The sequence below is a fragment of the Saccostrea cucullata genome, unplaced genomic scaffold, assembly GCF_032062105.1.
Source record: "Saccostrea cucullata isolate Sc308-1 unplaced genomic scaffold, CSIRO_AGI_Scuc_v1 ctg12412, whole genome shotgun sequence".
NCBI classification, from domain to species: Eukaryota; Metazoa; Mollusca; class Bivalvia; order Ostreida; family Ostreidae; genus Saccostrea; species Saccostrea cuccullata.
Genome location: NW_026922287.1, coordinates 1 through 19,323, shown reverse-complemented (window position 1 = coordinate 19,323; position 19,323 = coordinate 1). Strand labels below are relative to the sequence as shown.

The 19,323-nt window shown below is 34.1% G+C and overlaps 1 protein-coding gene across 1 annotated transcript; it reads left to right on the top strand.

Annotated features, from left to right (window-relative positions):
* The first annotated feature begins 1,846 nt into the window (after window positions 1-1,846).
* LOC134261544 (histone acetyltransferase KAT2B-like) lies at window positions 1,847-13,635 on the top strand. Its single transcript, XM_062743970.1, has 8 exons — window positions 1,847-2,068; window positions 2,241-2,367; window positions 6,234-6,344; window positions 10,284-10,427; window positions 11,915-12,063; window positions 12,891-12,957; window positions 13,057-13,141; window positions 13,437-13,635. The coding sequence occupies exons 1-8, from the start codon at window positions 2,031-2,033 to the stop codon at window positions 13,628-13,630; spliced, it is 915 nt and encodes a 304-aa protein (XP_062599954.1). The 5' UTR covers window positions 1,847-2,030; the 3' UTR covers window positions 13,631-13,635.
* The last annotated feature ends 5,688 nt before the right edge of the window (window positions 13,636-19,323 follow it).

The window sequence follows — 19,323 nt, the reverse complement described above, 5'->3', positions numbered from 1 at the left end:
AATTTTTTAAAAAATTGTTTGTTTAATACAAATAAAAAATTTAATGGCTATAAACATAATGCTTCTCCAGACTCAGGGCAAAATTATTTGTAAAATCCTTTTCCAGAAAATTTCAACATATTTGTTGATGAGAATTTGTTGTTGATGAAAAAAAGTTTCATGTCCTGAAATGTAAAAAAAAAAAAATTTGAGACGGGTCATTTTAGTCAGTCGGTCGGGGAGAGGGCAACCAAACATTTATAAAGATTTTCTAATCTATATTACATGTATTTTTACCAGTAAAGTAGCTCTCACTAATAGAATCAATATTCTAAAGAAGAAAAAAATCTTTAAACAAAGTCATACAACAAAAGTTTAACTTTTAGATAATGAAAGATTTTTATGTTGCAATAAAACCACTAAAGACTCACCATAGATTATTTCCCCTAATGTATTAAACATCTAGTAAAGGATACATAATTATATAAAATTCTCAAATCTTATATCTTTAATAAGTAGGTGAAATATAAATCCTGGAATGTTTATAAAATGAATTATTAATTTTATTATGCTTGTTTAAAATAAAATGAGGTTTGTTTAAAGTGGTTAAAATTGTCCCCTTGTTGCATATGGTAGCACATTTCTGAAATGCATATTTATTCAAACTAGTAAATATTTATTTAAAAAAAAGACATCTTTCACCTTTATATATACTGAAAGGAAAAAGAAACGCAGGGTAGCATAATTTTCGATAAGAATTTGACCACATACCGAAAATTCGAAAATTGGTCAGAAGGGAAATTTAGTTACTGTGCATCCAAATTAGTATTCAGAATTACTCAACCTTAAAATTTATGACGTCACGTAGGGAAAACGCTAAAAAGCCCAAAAGACGTGCAATTTGATAACGACGAGTTTGTCAACAAATCTTGTTGCATTATTTGATGCATGTGAGGTATGCACATCGTTTTTCAATATTAAGAGACTTTATGAATTTATTGCAATCTTGGCACAGTTTACGGAAGTTCAATGGGGTCTTGTTTTCGAATTGCCTGATTAATGAAAAAGGCAACAACGGTTTACTTAGCAGTCTCTTGTAAATTTTCTCCCATAAAACGTTTTAGCCGTTGTCAGAGAGAGTCTGGAGTGGTTTTCAATCAACCGTGACGATGACGGCAACGCGAAACAGAGTCATGTTACGAGCGGGTTATTCGTCCTGCCATCTCTTAAATCGCCACCTTACTACCACAAAAACAGCCATTTATAGAGTAGATGATTATAATCATTACATTCATACGAAATTTGAAAGTAAACAATTCTGCTATTTGGTTTTTTGAGCCAGTCAACTTACGGTTGTATTCCTCTCACTGGCGCATGCGCGCGCCGTTTGACTAATTTTTATGCGTTACCCATGCTAAATATAGCCAGGGTTCGAAAGATAAACACTCTGATGAAATTCCATGCAAAGGAGAAATAATACTCTGAAAAATGCACGAGATAGACATTGAAGATAATGAGAGTTTTTGATTTTCACTTTTGGGGGGTATCGTCATATGAGCTTCAATAACTTATGAATAATTAGACAAAATCATATGAGAATTTGGTTATGTCTTTTTGAAAGATGATTTTAAAAGGTAGATAGGAAAACTAAAAAGTATTTTAAAAAAAACAAATTTAATTCACCTTAAAAGTTTACCCTGCGTTTCTTTTTCCTTTCAGTATATTTTTCTAGAGTTTTTATGTGTTAATTAGAATACAATTTACTAGTTATAAATTAATAAAGAAAAAAATTCTGTTGCAATTTGTTTGAGGTTTTTGACAGTTTGATTGGACTATAAGATTACTGTCTTTAAAATTTTAATTTTCCTTCTTCCCTGTAGCCCACTTTGTTCCCCGCCCATGTGGCTCGTGATGAGGCAGCTAGGAGAGAGGAGAACAAGGGGGTGATAGAGTTCCACGTGGTGGGGAACAGTCTCAGTAAGAAGCCCTCCAAACAGACACTGGTGTGGCTAATCGGCCTACAGAACGTCTTCTCTCACCAGCTACCCAGAATGCCCAAAGAGTACATCACCAGGCTCGTGTTTGATCCGTAAGTCCTTAACCTGCAATTGATTGATTATGTTAGCTTTGTCTCAAAATTTATTTTTCCTTATTTTACATGTACTGGCTTGTCTCCCAGTATACATGTATCAAGAAGTAAAAGATTTTGGTGAAAAATTATTGAAATAATTGTTATTTACTGAGTATGATGTATTTAACAGGAAACACAAATGCCTGGCCCTTCTAAAGGATAATAAAGTGATAGGAGGAATCTGCTTCCGAATGTTCCCCCCCCAGGGGTTCACGGAGATTGTCTTCTGTGCTGTATCCTCTAATGAACAAGTCAAGGTAAGGAGATGTAAGAAAGAGTTCTATGTACATGTGGTAAATGTTGATGTTAAAGGTGCTAAAAAATTAAAGGATATTAGATGCTCCTCTCAAGTCCTCTGTGACAATCGCATTAGTTGAGAAAAAAGAACTATTGTTATTAATTAAATATTCTGAAAAGATGTCAGAACATTTCATTTTTGAATTTAAAGAGTAAAACAAGTATAAACACAATAATACAAGAAGTGATTAGATAGGTCAGTGATATTTGTCACTGATTTGTCCAGGGGTGTCGGCAAAGGGGCGGCGGGGGCGGCGGGCGTCGCCCCAATAATTTTGAAAAAAAAAAAAAAGATGTTTTTTTTTTTTAATATTATTACACTTATTCTAATTTCAATTTCAAAAATGGCCGGATTAAAAAGTATTAATCAACCTTTTAATTTTAAATTTCCTAAGCGTTCTTTCGGCAAGAAGAACCCAGAACGGGTTTTTCAACCCCACTTGGTTTAAAAATACGCATGGTTACATTATGACGAATAAGCATTAAAAGATATATATTTTTTATCTTTTCAATGATATTTTGAAAGGATACAAATTTTAATATATTGATTGTGTTGAAATCATTGGATAATGTACAATGATTACACTTTAAAAGAGAAAAAACGATTTAAAAAAAAAATATATATATATTGAAATTAAATTTGTTCTTATTTTCAGGCAAAAGATCTGGCTTTCTGTTTTACCTGCATGGTTGCTGCAAAAGAGGGCAAGATTTCCAACTCCAAGGCCGACAGCAGTTTTATTTCCACGGGATTCTGTAATTGGAAGGATGCCACTTCAAATTCCCGGAAACTCAAGATTCCGACTGCCATAAAGAAGCCGTGGAGAGAAAAGTGAAACTACCATGAGAAACAAAAGACATTGGTGAAGTTCTCTAGCCGCCCACTCAGAGGAGAAAACACAAAAACAACAGCAGCTGCTTACCATTCTTCGCAACATGGTTTCTTGCTAGACAGGGATTACCACTCCGTGGCCAAGACAATGATCAAAGCAATTTTTACAGCTTCTGAAGCTCCATGGTGAATGGGATCCATCAATCCTCAAGTGGCTGGAAAGGAAACAAGACAAATTTACATCAGCAGATATCCAGAACGAGATGCTACAAGTGATGGCCTTAAAGATATCGTGACGTCGCTTCTAACATCGGGGAAACGGCTATTTCTCCATCATGGTAGATGAGACAACAGACCAGTCAAATTGTGAACAAGTTGTGATTGTGATTCGTCATTTTACAGTAACCTGGATGTGCACAAAGAGTTTATTGGACTGTGTATGGTGCCATTATCGACGCTGAACACTAACTAATGTGATTCTGGATGCATTGGTGAGGATAACTTTTCCTTGAGAAAGTGCCGTGGACAGTGCTACGATGGAGCCAGCAATATGTCCGGAGCCAAAAAGGGTGTGGCTGCTAACATCACCAGCAAAGAGACTAGGGCTATCTACCGCACTGTTTGGACATGCGTTAATTTGGGCAGTTGGTGAACATTGAAAAAATCAAAGGTGATGCGTGATTCCTTGGATACTGTGTTTGAAATGTCCAAACTTGTAAAGTTTTCGCCCAGGAGGGATCCATTTGGAACAGCTAAAGCGTGAGATGGCACCTGATATGCCGGGATTCCGTGTGCTATGCCCTACTCGATGGACTGTTAGAGCTGCCAGTTTGAACAGCATTCTGGAAAACTATCTGTCCTTCAGTCCTTATGGGAGACCTGCTATGAGTGCACAAAGGATCCAGAAGCCCATTCCAGGATATACGTAAAACTCTGATGCAAAGTTTTGACTTTCTTTTTGGAGTGTCCCTTAATAGAGTTTCTCGTCACACAGAAAATCTTACCGAACACTTCAGAAGAAAGACCTGTCAGCTGCCGAGGGCCTAACACTCCACAGTACTTTTCCTGACATCACTGCAGTGCAATGCGAAGGAGAGTCCTTTGATCTATTCCTGGGAATCACTTAACGGAAAATCTTGCATGAAGTGGACGTCATTGAGCCCACATTGCCACGGCGAAGAAAAATGCCCAAGCGATTTGAAATCAAATGCCCCTCAGAATTCGCCACATCAGAGAAAGACCTCTACAGACAACAGTACTTCGAAGCTCTGGATCTTGTGGTGGACTGTAGGGCTGTCACGGTTAACCGAAAACTCGGTTAACCGCTCCGAAATGACGTTCGGTTCGGTTCGAGTCAGGTTTTCCGGAATTCGGTTCGTTTTTTTTTTATCTTTTATATAATACTAATTTGCTTGCAACACGCGTTGTGATTGGTTGTTTATTTCAATGAAGGGTTCTTTAACCAATGAAAATACAGGTAACATCGAAGACATTTAAACATGGCATACACATGTGGAAAGAAAACCAAATCACAAGTGTGGGAATGCTTCACGTTTTGAATGTTTCAATTGTTTGAAACAAGATAACTCTAGTCAATAACTATATTTATTTTATTTTATTTTAAACAAGAAGTTTATTACTTTGTTATTTTTTGTTACATTTAACAACTTGTTCTGTTGAATAAAATGGATAGAAATTTGTGTCAGCAAAATAGTACTTTCTACAATGTCCTTAATCTTATTATCCATTGATAATTATAAAGATGTTTTATTTAAATTCTCAAAATGAAAACCGAACCTAAAAAACCGAAAACCGAGAATTTATTTTCTGAACCGAACCGAACCGAAAAATGTCTGAACCGTGGCAGCCCTAGTGAACTGTGTCAAAGACCGTTTTGATCAGCCAGGCTATCAAGTGTATCGCCATCTAGAGGACATTCTGTGAAGCTCTGTGCGTGGCGACAAGACATACAAAGAAGATTTGGACTTTGTCTCAAAGTTCTATGGAGATGATCTGGACAAGACCTCTCTTTCTTCACAGCTGGATACATTTACAACGCTCGCACAACAACTTAAATGATTCCTCAACTGTGTCCGTTTCCTTTTTGGTGACCTTAGTGTCTCAGATGTCTCCAGCTTCCAGATGTCTATTCTCCGAGATTGTGACTCTACTGAGACTTATTTTAGTGATGCCAGTGACTAACGCTACAAGTGAGCGAACGTTTTCTGCTTTGCGTCGAGTAAAGACTTATCTTCGTGCCACTATGTCCCAGGAAAGGCTGAATCATTTGATGATCCTGCACACGCACAGGGAGGCTACAGATGCGTTGAACATTTTGGCAGTTGCTAACGACTTTGTGTCAGACGGGATGGACGGAGCTCCCATTTTTGGACGCTTTTAAAGTGCAGTGACATTGTGTATTATCTAATGAACAGATTTCATTTATGTAGTGTTTATTAGTGCTTATTAATTGATTATTTTAAAGATAAGTATATATGCATCTCAAAATAATATTTATTCAACTACGTGCTTCTCATATGTGCTTATGACATGACGTAAATAAAATCATATAAAACGATTTTGATTTTTTTAATCAGGTGGAGTCTTTGAAACATTGACAGAATGGGAAAATATATCAATATACTGGTAGAAATTTGAATTTAAGTAAACACACGTCAGCTAACCCCTCCCCCCCCCCCTTTTTCAATCTACTTCGCCCTCCCCAATGTCAAATACTTGCCGCCCCTGTTATCCACATATGATTTATTAAATGTACACATACTATATTGTTGGTCAAGTACATGGACATTAACATAATGGGGTTCTGGTACACAAACATTGAAATTCCTATAAATTTTATAAAATTTATTAAAGTTTTAGGTTCAAGATATTTACACAGGACTATGAGTTCCTATAAATTTGTCAGGTTCATGACCCTGATGATATTTGCACAAGAATATAAGGTGAATTTACATGTAATTTTAATTCCTCCAGGGTTATGGTACCCACATGATGAACCACCTAAAGGACTACCACATCAGCCACAGTATTCTACACTTCCTCACGTTTGCTGATGAGTATGCTATAGGCTACTTCAAAAAACAGGTACATATGTACTTTTCAATGATTGTCATTGTATAGTCCCTGAGACGTGCTACTACCCCACACGCTCGCTACAGGTTTTGCACGAAACGCTGCACAGTTTACACAAAACGCTGCACAGTTTACACGAAACACTACACGGTTTGCACCAAACGCTACACGGTTTACACGAAACGCTTTGCACGAAAGGCTGCACGGTTTACACGAAAGGCTGCACGAAACGCTTTGTACACGTTTCCCACACGCTTTGTACATGATTCTCGCACGTTTTGGCCTCGGTTTGGATTTTCTACTCGGAATATCTCGGGCAATATTACGGTTTTATCACTAATTTAATGGAAATCTTTCATAAAGCCACATTTAGCACCTGTTTAAATTAAATATCAGTACAGTATTACATAAACCGATAGAAATATTTAATACTCTAACAGTGGTAATTAATAAATAAATAATTGTCATTTGGTATTTATTCAATTATTTATTAAACTGTTTAAAAACGAAATGCCGATATCATGAATGACTGTTTGATAAAATACATTTTTTATATTAAATATTAGTCATTCATTTCAATGTAATATTTTTACAAGTATAATTTAATAAATTAAACACAAATTTGATTTCTTACTGCAGGAATATGAACTCATTGAATTTAAATAATATTGATTATATTGTGTTTGATTTCCGTACGCAGATTATTTTTTCTAGATTTTGATTTAGTAATAAAATTTGCCTATATACTCTTCTGACAATTTAATATTGATACATTTTTAAAGAATTTTTTTTTATCTTACGTAAGCATTATCTATAGGAGGGAAACCGGTAAAGGGGGGATGTCCTAATCTATTTTTATTCTCTTTCTCTTTTTACATGAAGCTTATCAAATAGCATCAGAATACCCATCATACTGTAAAATCTTTCATTCCAAAACCCAACTAAACGTATGTATATATGTGTACATTAATTAATAGTCGCGGCATTTGACTATACATTGTACATACAATGTAGATCGATCTTTACACCGGCATTCAGGTATATTACAAGAAAACTTAAATATCTTAGATGAAATAAAAAGTACGTGATTTATAAAACAAATAATTTACAATTATTCATGATTTACTCCTAAGCTTTTCTTACATGATATTCATGAAAAGACTACCAAATCAGTTCTGTTTATTTTACCGTTTACGGCTAGAAATTTGGATTTACAAATAAAAGATGAAATCCGCTGATTTATAAGTTGTACCCATTAAATATTTATAGAACCATTTTATTTCAAAAACAATAAAATCCAGTCGTAATTTTCAGGTGTCTATCTTAAGCCGTGAACTAGTATAGCAAAACAGGTTTTCAGTTGCCATGCACTCGGAGCCGTGATCGCTGTTGTAAATGACCTTGATCACAGTTGAAAGGCGGGAGAAGAAATTCCAATACATTTTTAAGGGATGTATCTGTGCACATATTTAACAAAGGATTTAAACAAGAGGCCCATGGGCCACATCGCTCACCTGAGCACTAAGGGTAAGAAAAAGTAGAAAATGGCTTTTAATTGTAAAGTTTAAATCCAAAAGTAGTCTCATTACCAATCATGGATTTGCTATTTTTTAGAAAATGATTTTTTAAAAAATTTTCCTATATATATCTTTAAAAACTTTGGCGGCCATTTTGGCCCTGCCCTACCCCTGGGGGTCATGATTTGAACAAATTTGAATCTACACTACTTGAGCATGCTCCCATATAAATATGATGAATTATGGCTTTGTCATTCTTGAGAAGAAGATGTTTAAATATATAATTCTATGTAAAACTTTGGTCGGCCATTTTGGTTCCGCCCTACCCCCGGGGGTCATGATTTGAACAAACTTGAAACTACACTACCTAAGCATGCTTCCATATATATATGATGAATTATGGCTTTGTCATTATTGAGATGTTTAATTAGAATTTTCCTATATATTTCTATGTAAAACTTTGGACAGCCATTTTGGCTCACTTTGGTCGGCCATTTTGGCCCCGCCCTACCCCCGGGGGTTATGATTTGAAAAACTTGAATTTACACTACCTGAGCATGCTTCCATATAAATATGATCAATTATGGCTTTGTCATTCTTGGAAGAGATTTTTCAAGAATTTTCCCATATATTTATATGTAAAACTTTGGCCTGCCATTTTGGCCCGCCCTACCCCCGGGGGTCATGATTTGAACAAACTTGAATCTACACTACCTGAGCATGCTCCCATATAAATATGATCAATTATGGCTTTGTCATTCTTGAGAAGAAGATTTTTAAAGAATTTTCCTATATATTTCTATGTAAAACTTTGGTCGGCCATTTTGGTCCCGCCCTACCCCCGGGGGTCATGATTTGAACAAACTTGAATCTACACTACCTGAGGATGCTTCCATATAAATATGATGAATTATGGCTTTGTCATTCTTGAGAAGAAGATTTTTAAAGAATTTTCCTATATATTTCTATGTAAAACTTTGGTCGGCCATTTTGGCCCTGCCCTACCCCCGAGGGTCATGATTTGAACAAACTTGAATCTACACTACCTGAGGATGTTTCCCTATAAGTTTCATCTTTCCTGGCATAGTGGTTCTTGAAAAGAAGATTTTTAAAATATGCCACCAAATTTTCATTAATTCCCAATTATCTCCCCTTGAATGAGGGCGTGGCCCTTCATTTGAACAAACTTGAATCCCCTTTACCCAAGAATACTTTGTGGCAAGTTTGGTTGAAATTGGCCCAGCGGTTCTTGAGAAGAAGTCGAAAATGTGAAAAGTTTACAGACAGACGGACGCCAGACAAAATGTGATCAGAAAAGCTCACTTGAACTAAAAAGAATAGAAAATTAAGCATTTACTTAAACTAACATTAGATTGAAAGTACTAGTAATTTAATTTACCCCCCCCCCCTCCCCCCGTTTCTAAACATTTGGTCGTCAGTGCATGTTACAAAATCCATTTATTTTACAATAATGAGCAACAGGTTTTATGTCTTAAAATGACACATCGTTTCAAAACTTTCTTTCACGTACTTTAAATGTAAAGACAAGAGCGGAGTCCTGATATATTTTTGATTTGAATTAACAAAAAAATTATACCAATATCTTTATTTGAGAAAAAAAATATTTCAGAAGCCATGATCACGTTGAAAGTATATTGAATTCAATGCCCTTAAAATTTTTGTACATAGTTGATTAATTTGAACACATTTTCTATAGAAGGAAAAGAAAACAAACAAATATGAATTATACATTACCGTGTAATTTCATTTTGTTGTTCCATTTTTTTTGTTTTTACTCCTAAAATATCACAAGCATAATTAATTCAATAACAAAATACTATTACAATTTAACATCCTGACCTATCGATAGCCATATTTAAAATGAAATGACTTCCAAATGAATCTTACACGATTCTTGCACGAAAGTCACACGTTTCTCACACGGTTCTTACACGAAAGTCGCACGTTTCTCACACACTTTTCGCACGCTTGGTACACAGTTTGCACGAAACGCTTTGGAGCTTACACGAAACGCTGCACGGTTTACACGAAACGCTACACAGTTTGCACGAAACGCTGCACGGTTTACACGAAACGCTACAGGGTTTGCACGACACGGAAAGCGCACGAAATTCACATGCTTTTTTGGGGTAGAAGCACGTCTCAGGGTCTGTAACTTTCCAGACAAGGAGACTTGTGTTGTGAAATTCATCCTTGTCAGTGAATGCTGTTATAAGTTTATATGATTTGAAAGGATCAAATGTGTATTTCTTGACAGAAAATTGTAATTGTCATGTAAATGAATTATTAAATGAACATTTCTATCCATTTACAAATTCATGCATCCATAAAGTAGTATGTATAAGTAAAGTGGATATGTATATGTTGGTGATATACAGAACCTTACCGAGTATCTGCTTTGTTTTCATTGAAGGGTTTTTCAAAGGAGATAAAATTAGCAAAGTCTGCCTACCTGGGGTACATTAAAGACTATGAAGGGGCCACACTCATGGGTTGTGAACTGAACCCAAAGATCTCATATACTAACTTCTCCAGTATTATACGCAAACAGAGAGAGGTAGTTAAGTAATTCTCAGTAATTAAAAGTACTGAACCCTAAGATCTCATATACAAACTTCTCCAGTATTATACCCAATCAGAGAGAAGTAGTTTTAGTAATTCTCAGTAATTAAGAGTACTGAATCCTATTCAGACTTCTCCAGTATCATATGCAAACAAAAAGAGGTAGTGACATTATTTCTCAGTAATGAAAAGAAAATTGCATTTGCATGGAAGACTTTGCTTACAACTACATTTTTTACTAGCCTAATTTAGGGCTATCCAAAAAGTTCGTGGACAACGACGTTTTTGTCAAAATAAATGGTTCTATGTGCATCTATTGTATATCAAAATATTTCTTATGAAATCCAAGTTAGAATGATTTAATTTTAATTTAGAAAACTTAATATTTTTGTAAAAATCGGGGTCTTTAAAGATCGCAGATTTTGCGCACGGACCAGTCTGACGTTAAGCTAATTTAATTGTAACATCAAACACCTGGATTTTCACTTAACACATGTTCATGGACACACACTACATTTCTTTTTTAAGGCGCAATGCACTTCCAAGTGCTAGCAATAATCCTTAAGTATATATTATAATTTATTTAATTTTTAAAATTCAAAACAATGCACAAAAATTTACGAGCGTCATCTATATAAACAGTTTGTATACACAAACCGCACAACCCAGTCCTACGCTGCGCTAGATTTATAACAACGTCATGAATAGAAATCTTTATTTTCAGTAAATTACACGTGTTTAAAATTCTTGTAGTGTCTTCGAATTTGTACACACCGTTGAAAAATCGGATATACCAATCTTAAATCGATACACTAAATATATTTCAATAATTTTGAGTTGTTTTAACAAATATTTTGTCTCTTACATTGTTTCAACCGTATAAAAACTAATTTGTTGATCGGATGCTTCCCCGTGTGAAGGAGTTTTGACACATATTTGTTAGGGTTTTTGTTTAGTATTTGTATACTGTCTACATAAGCGATACTTAAGATATAATAAAATGGTTATAGCCTCTTTATTTGTGTTGCATAAAATTTTTATTAAAATTTGACTTATCTTATACAGAAAATAATCATTTTAATCCGAACACTTTATATCAGAGTTTATGTCATCTTAACCTTGGTCCGTGCACACTATCCGCGACCTTTAAAGACCCTGATTTTTACAAAAAATTTACGTACCATCAATAAAATATTAAATCATTCTGAATTGTTTTTTCATAAGAAATATTTTGATATACAAAAGATTTATATAGAACCATTTCTTTTTACAAAAACGTCATTGTCCACAAATTTTTTGGACAACCCTCGTACTGTAAAAAGAATGTATTTGAACACAGTCTATGTATGTATGTTTAGGTAAAAAAATTATAGAAAGAAGTTTGTTGATCTCTTTTGATGACTTATTTGATTCTTATTTCATTGTGTGTTTTGTAATTTAGAAAAAATAACTGTATCTTGAATTTATTATCTGATTTTTCAGATTGTAAAGAAGATAATAGAAAGAAAACAGCAGGAGATGCAGAAGGTGTACCCTGGACTGAAATGTTTCAAGGAGGGAGTGAGACAGATACCTATAGAGAATATACCTGGTGTTCTTGACAGGGGGTGGAAACCTGACCCAGATAAAAGGTAAGGGGGGGGGGGGGGGTACCTAAAGAGAATATACCAGGGTTCACCTTTATAAAACATACTTAAGTCTGAGAATGCTCTCAAGTCTGAGACTTTTCTCAAATCCAAAATTCTCAGATTCGGCGGCCGTCATAAAAAAGTTGAGAAAAATAAAATTCCTTAAACTCTGTTTTATTGTAAAATTCTCAGGTGAGTAATTCTCAAGACTTGAGCTGAGAAGTTTTATAACGGCGGACCCTGGTATTCTGGACAGAGGCTGGAAACTTGACCGACCTTAGATAAAAGGTAAGGGGGGGTTAGCTATAGAGAATATACCTGGTGTGCTGGACAGGGGGTGGAAACCTGACCCAGATAAAGGTAAGAGGGGGGACCTAAAGAGAATATACCTGGTATACCTGACCATATTGTAAACATCAGCTGTCAGAGGGAAGTGTTTGTGAAACCTGGCTCCCAATAATAAGCATGGACAGATTAAAAGATAGGAAAGAAAAAGGCCAGAATGAAATTTATAATTAAATGAAATGCAAAAAGTATAAGTTTGAGACACACAAAATATGGAAAAGACTGATAAACAAGTAGAAGAACAAAGGGACATTTGTTTTTGGGCAAATAGTATTTATAAGACATAATGAAGCCTTTAGATATGAGCAATTATACATAAGTCAACAGGCCTGGGTATGTGTGAGCAGCATTTTTTTTTCGCTTGAAAAATTATTTTAAAGTTAAATCAAAATACAAATTCAAGTTTGGATACAACAAAGGATCCCATACGTGTGTCAAAATGCACTTGTAAAATTTAGAATTGTTATTGAAACACTTTTTTATAGCAAAGACCCCCCACTGGACCCAGATCAGCTACACAATATTCTGAAGACTATCATCCAACAAGCCAGGGTAAATTAATCTTTATATTATTGTTTCATCAGCATATTTTGATATAGTGTATTTACATTGCACAAGTTGTTAATAAATTCCTCTCTATGTAAATTACAGAGCCATGCTAGTGCCTGGCCATTCCTAAAGCCAGTAGAGAAATCTGAGGCTCCTGATTATTATGACCATATTAAATTTCCCATGGGTTTGTACTTATAGACATTTCTAGAAAATTGATTTCTCTTTTATTTTGGTGTGCCAAAGAAAAACATGTTCAAAGAACAAACAAAAATATGTTCAAAGATGAAAAAAAACAAAGAATGCAGAATGCAGGCAATCTGAATTTTAATTATAAAGATAATGAAAGAATATTCTCATAATTCTTTCAAAATTAATCTTTTAAGTGGTTTTTTTTTTCGTTTATTCATATTTTAATTTAGTCTTTGACTTGAACAGTCACAAATTATCTAGCTGATTAATTGATTTTAATTCTTTTTTAGATCTGAAGACAATGGCTGAGCGTTTAAAGAACCGTTACTATTGCCACAAGAGACTGTTTATAGCGGACATGACCCGGATCTTTACAAACTGTAGATCTTATAACAAACCTGACACAGAGTATTACAAGTGTGCTAATACACTAGAGAAGTTTGTCATGGGTAAAATGAGGGATGCCGGACTTGTGGAAAAGTGAACTCTACCAATTTATTTTGCTTTCACCAATTGGAAAGTATTTACAATGAAGCGCATTGAAGTGGTAAAATTTTCCGTTTGGACGAAACGTTCTGAGTCATGTTTTGAGCGTCAATTACAACATGATGACACGCCCATATTTTTAGAAACGAGAATGAAATATTCGTCGTAATGTTTTAGGACACCCCAATCTTCGCGACAAGCAATATGAGTTACACTGAAATGGAGCTTTAAAAAAAGAAGAAGAGAGAGTTAGAGACTCCCCGCTTCTGTAAAACACAAATTGCAACAAATATGTTCATATTTTTGAACTTATCATGTCTGTTGAAGTTACCACAACACATGGTTCGGTCGAACACATGTTTACTCGGTATTTATTTAGACCGTCAAATTCATTGGCTACTATATTTATGGAAAACCTGTTCTACAGGTATTCGAATAAACAAATTGACCGTTTTATCTATTTCTAAAGAAATGGGCGTTCCATAAACGTTCTAAAGATAGCTCAAAACGTTCCATTCGAACGGAAAATTTTACCACTTCAATGCGCTTCATTGTAATTTGACATTTATTGTGTCATCAGCACCAATTGTTCTTGACATTGAATCTCATTTGAGGAATATGATGAATAAAATATATATGTCATTAACTTGTATAAGTGAATTACAAAACGCAAAAGGTTTTTATATGTAATATAGAGAACATAAAACTTCATTTTTATACCCCAGCTCCAAAGGAATGAGGAATATCATGTTTAACCATTGTGTCTAGCTGTCTATTTGTCCATACCAACATTTGGCCACAGTTCTCTCAGCATATATGGAATACACGTACAGCATCCATTAGGCCTGTATTAGTCATATTGGTTCTGATCAAAGCATAATCATAATTTTACTATTGTTGATAAATAAATGCACATTCAATTTCAAAAGAAATTTATTTTTCCTCACAAACGAAACTTGGAAAAGGGGGGGGGGGGGGGGGGTAGGAAACACCTTGTTCACCCAACCATATGTATGTAAAATTTTGACTTGTTCATAACGTTTCAATGAAGTGCCACTGAAAGTTCACACTTGATATTAAGATTGCTTATGATCTAGAGATGTGTCAAAAACTTGACCCAAGGTCATTTGAACACGTTCAAGGTCATTGGTAGAAGAATAGTGCAATCTTTGCCTATTCTGTAACATTCTAATGAAAAGTTTCATCTCGGGGATTATTTTTGAGCTGTACGTTTGTCATGACCTCGACCAAAGTTCATTTGGACATGTTTGACCTTGACTCAAAGACATAGCTTTTTCAAGGTCACTGCAGTAATAGTGTACTATATGAGTTTGGCACATTTACATATCTAACTTCGAATGAAGAGAAATTGGAAAGTTTGTGCTCAACACAACGGTTTTACTACCTATGACTTGAGTATATGTCAAAGTCATTTTGGTATGTATATCTGCAAAATTTTAAAAAGGTTTTAAATTAATATTTTGACCTTTTTTGTAATAAAAAACATTTAATGCAATAGCAGGAGGATGGGTATCATTTTATGAGCTTGCTCACGATAATTCTAGTTTATGAAAGAGAGTCACTAAGACAAGTCACATAATTTTAAGGTAAAACCATATCAATCAGGCATGTAGCATCAGGTTTGGGTTGGGTAGGTGGTGGGGGGGGTGACATCCCCCACCCAACTTTTTCCTCAACATAATCTGATGTTTACCACCCCCGCCCCCCCAAAGTTTTGTCAATTTCCCCATTTTTTTCTTGCAGTTTTTTTTTTTTTTGCCTACCCCACACCATGCACTTTCAAAAAATGATACCATGTCTGTCAAGAACGAATGACTGCAACCTTTGGTATTGAACCGATGATATATTCTCCTGCTGTCCTAATTAAGAAACAATATTGCAAGAGAGCTAAGACCTCAGTAGCTACTGGTGCCTAAAATAAAAATCTGGAAGGGTTTCATATGAATGTCTAAACTTGAACTGACCCTAAAAGATATTTCATAATAACCCTAATGGGCAATCTTTTGAATAGCATATATCGAAATTTTTGTTGTACTTATATTTAAAAACATTTTGAAAACAATGTGGAAATCAGAAGAGAATACAAATATGAATATTTTTATATATAATACCTAGAGATACAAAACATAAATTTGTCTGACTTTAAACTAGCCCTCTTTCTTTTTTCTCACAAAAACAATTTTGTCAATTTTGAAGTTAATTGATTGATCATTTAATACTGACCTTGTTTTAATTATGATACTTCAAAATGCAGAATATAAATATATGTTTCAGATTCTTCTACAATCTAATTATGAATCTGCATGCTAAACATTGATAGTTATAATATTTACATCAATAAAAAAATGCTAACAGACAAATAAAGAATGTTTCTTTTGGATTGAACATTTTTATTTGATCCATTTTCATGAATACACTGTACAATTTATGGATCTATTTTCTGGATCCCCGAGTCTCCGATAACACTATCCACACACTTCCAGCATCAATGGTCTGTACTATGATAATGTATTCTCATAATCTGAAAAAGTGATAAAATTAAAATGTAGTAATATTATACAGCATTGCCTTCATATACTAGGAACCATTTCTAGTTGAGCTTGAGCAATGATGATGAATGCAAAGCATGTTTATTGGAATCAATTAAATTCCAAGAAATCTCAATGGTTTATCATTTTATTTTAAAAAGTTAACGTTTTTACTGAATGTATTATTTACTATTATTTACATGTTTTTCCTGTCTAATTCTATATCAGCCCATCCAATTCTGTGTCTGCTTCCTTCCGAGTTTGGCTTCAACAGGTCGGAGAGAATACTCGAAATCGGGTATTATCCGTGAAATCGCGTATAATACTCGATCTTAGGATATCGTTGAATCCGCGAAATCGGTTATTCCGTGCAACTTTCTATAAAAGCTAAAGAATAAAGCAACGGCGCATTATGCCAGTAACTGTTACTTGTACATCAGTATCTTGTGATTTTATTTTTATTAAACCTAATTCATAAGGTTCTCAAATAAGTTTAGACAAACACTGCTGGGGTAACAAAGAGGACACAATGGCGTTATTATTTTTCAATATAATTTCTAAAAACAAACAACTACATTTCGTTTGTCTTTATTTCCCATTAAAGTATTCCATATACTTAATTTTCTAATTTGTGCACGATTCACAAAACGTGAAATTTTAAAGAAATTAAACGACTAACGCCGTGTTATGTATTTTTACTGAAAAATGTATGGCGTCCCTTTCTCGTGAAATATAAATTATTCTTAACAGTTAGAGAGTACAGTATAAGCGAGTCATAATTGTATATCTCTGCAACAGTAGAATACCAACGTTATTATAAAGAAGAAAATTAAATAAGATGAAATAAATACCCTCGGGAAAACAGTTTGAAAATAGCTAATTGAAGGTAAGTATCTTTTTTTTGTCAATTTAGCATGAAATTTTTATTCAAAGACACCGTAAATTTTTTGGTTGCATTTTAAACGATACAAAATATACTATTTTACCTTTATTTTATGCATTTGTGTGAAAATTGAGAGCGAGAAGTCATATGAACAGGATTTTCTTGTTTTTTTTTTTTTTTTTTTTTTTTTTTTTTTGGGGGGGGGGTATAAATAAAAGTCAAATATGTACATCTTTTCATGAAGTTAAAATACATTGAATTACATAGTCAAGTTTTCACATTTCTTATAGTTTTTACGTTTATGAACATATTAATGAACAAACTGAAATAATGGAGTGTTCAATTGCCTTGGAAACTCTTGTCTCACTTTTTTGGAATATAATTCCTCATCGGACATTAAAATTTCATAAAAATCGTACCCACTTCCTTTCTTTATTATACTATTTGATAGACAGGGTAAATTTTACCTCTTTACCTTCTATATTTTTTTTATATCGCTATCTTATACCTCATTATAATATGATAATTATTACGCCGCACTATCTAATTGGTTCTAGACAATATGTCACAATTTTCTTTTAGTTATTTTATCTATGATACGTATTACTCATGGCAATAACTTTTCCTAATACTCATCTATAATGAAAAAAATGTGTTTAAAAAATAAACATGAATTCTAGTTACTTGTAGTCTTATATTGTGTTAGAAAATAACAGGTTGCTTTTTGTTTACCTACAATGTATATGATTTTTTTTGAAGAATAAATCTTCCCTACGATTAAAAATATATGAACGAGTTTAACCGGCCGTGACATTCAAAGAGAGGTCTCTTGAACACACGCAGAACACAGTCTAGGTTGTTTTGTCAGAGGTGGTCAAGAAGCCTTTAGCCCCCCCCCCCCTTGAAGTCGCCAAGAAATGGTAAAATATTGATGACTTAGCGAAATTAAACGATCAACAGTTATGTTCTCTCATAAGCTATATTCCTGAATCTATCACTGCCTCTGCTAAAATGTTGAAGACAAATTCTGCAAATATGTTTGAATGATAAATAAAAAAGAAAAGATTTTCAAAAAAAGAGAAAGAGGGTTCTTTTAGCCGAAATTTTAGACATTTTTATCATAACATTATTTATACATTCTTAAATAAATTTGATTTTATGCCAAGATGAATGTGAAAGTAATTAATGACGCATAATTAAATACGATAGACAATCCCTTGTTTAAACATGGCATCATATCTTGTGTGTGAAATGTGTTTCCGTATAATTTGATTTATTTACAAATTGTTCATGTTTGTCGTGTTGATGTGGAATTATTATAAATTCCCGAATGCTGATACTTTACAATTCTGTTGTGTTGGGAATGAACATTAAGAAGATGCATCTACTTTCAACATAAGGAAAAATATAAAGCAAATCGAACGCCTTTTTGTGTGCAGATCACGAAATGTACTGAGCTCCACGGGTATTTGTTGTCCCGAGCGCATTAATCTTGAAGCCCAAATTCTTACTTGGCTAGTGATACCTTTAGAAAACATGTGTATCTAGGTGAAAGTTAACTCGGCAACATGCGCCATCCAATTGTTTAAGTTTTATTAGGTGATTACACCTCCTATACCCGATTTCGCGGATTCAACGATACCCTAATATCGAGTATTATACGCGATTTCACGGATAATACCCGATTTCGAGTATTCTCTCCGACCTGTTCAAAGTGCCGGATTTCATTCTAAAAACAGAAGTGTACAACACAAAGTTGAGACCGTATTGATTTTAGATATTATTTAAATTTAAAAAGTTGCAATAAAAAGGTAAACTGGTTCTAGGTATTGTCAAAACTCTCTCCAATAACACCCCCCCCCCCCCTCAAGAAAAAATGGAGTATAGATTTTCATTTCATAAATTTACGTGCTTTAAATATAATGATGCTTATCATTTGAACCTAGTTGACTTAAATTAGTTCAGTGGTACCGGAGAAAATGTTAGCTGAATATGAATTTTCTTATATGTGTTAACACTGGATGACATCAGCAAAAAGTTATATTTTTTTATTCATTATTTTACTGTGGTTTATATACAATTCAGTTACCACTAGTCCACTACATAATACAGTTGTCTGTATCACAATACTTCCAAGGTAATCCCGTTTCCTAAACTAAAATATATTAAGTACAGAGTTAACCCCCTGCCCCTCATTTTTTTACGGACACCATAACAAAGGTCATTCCATAATTTACAAATATTTCATAATAGTGTTGG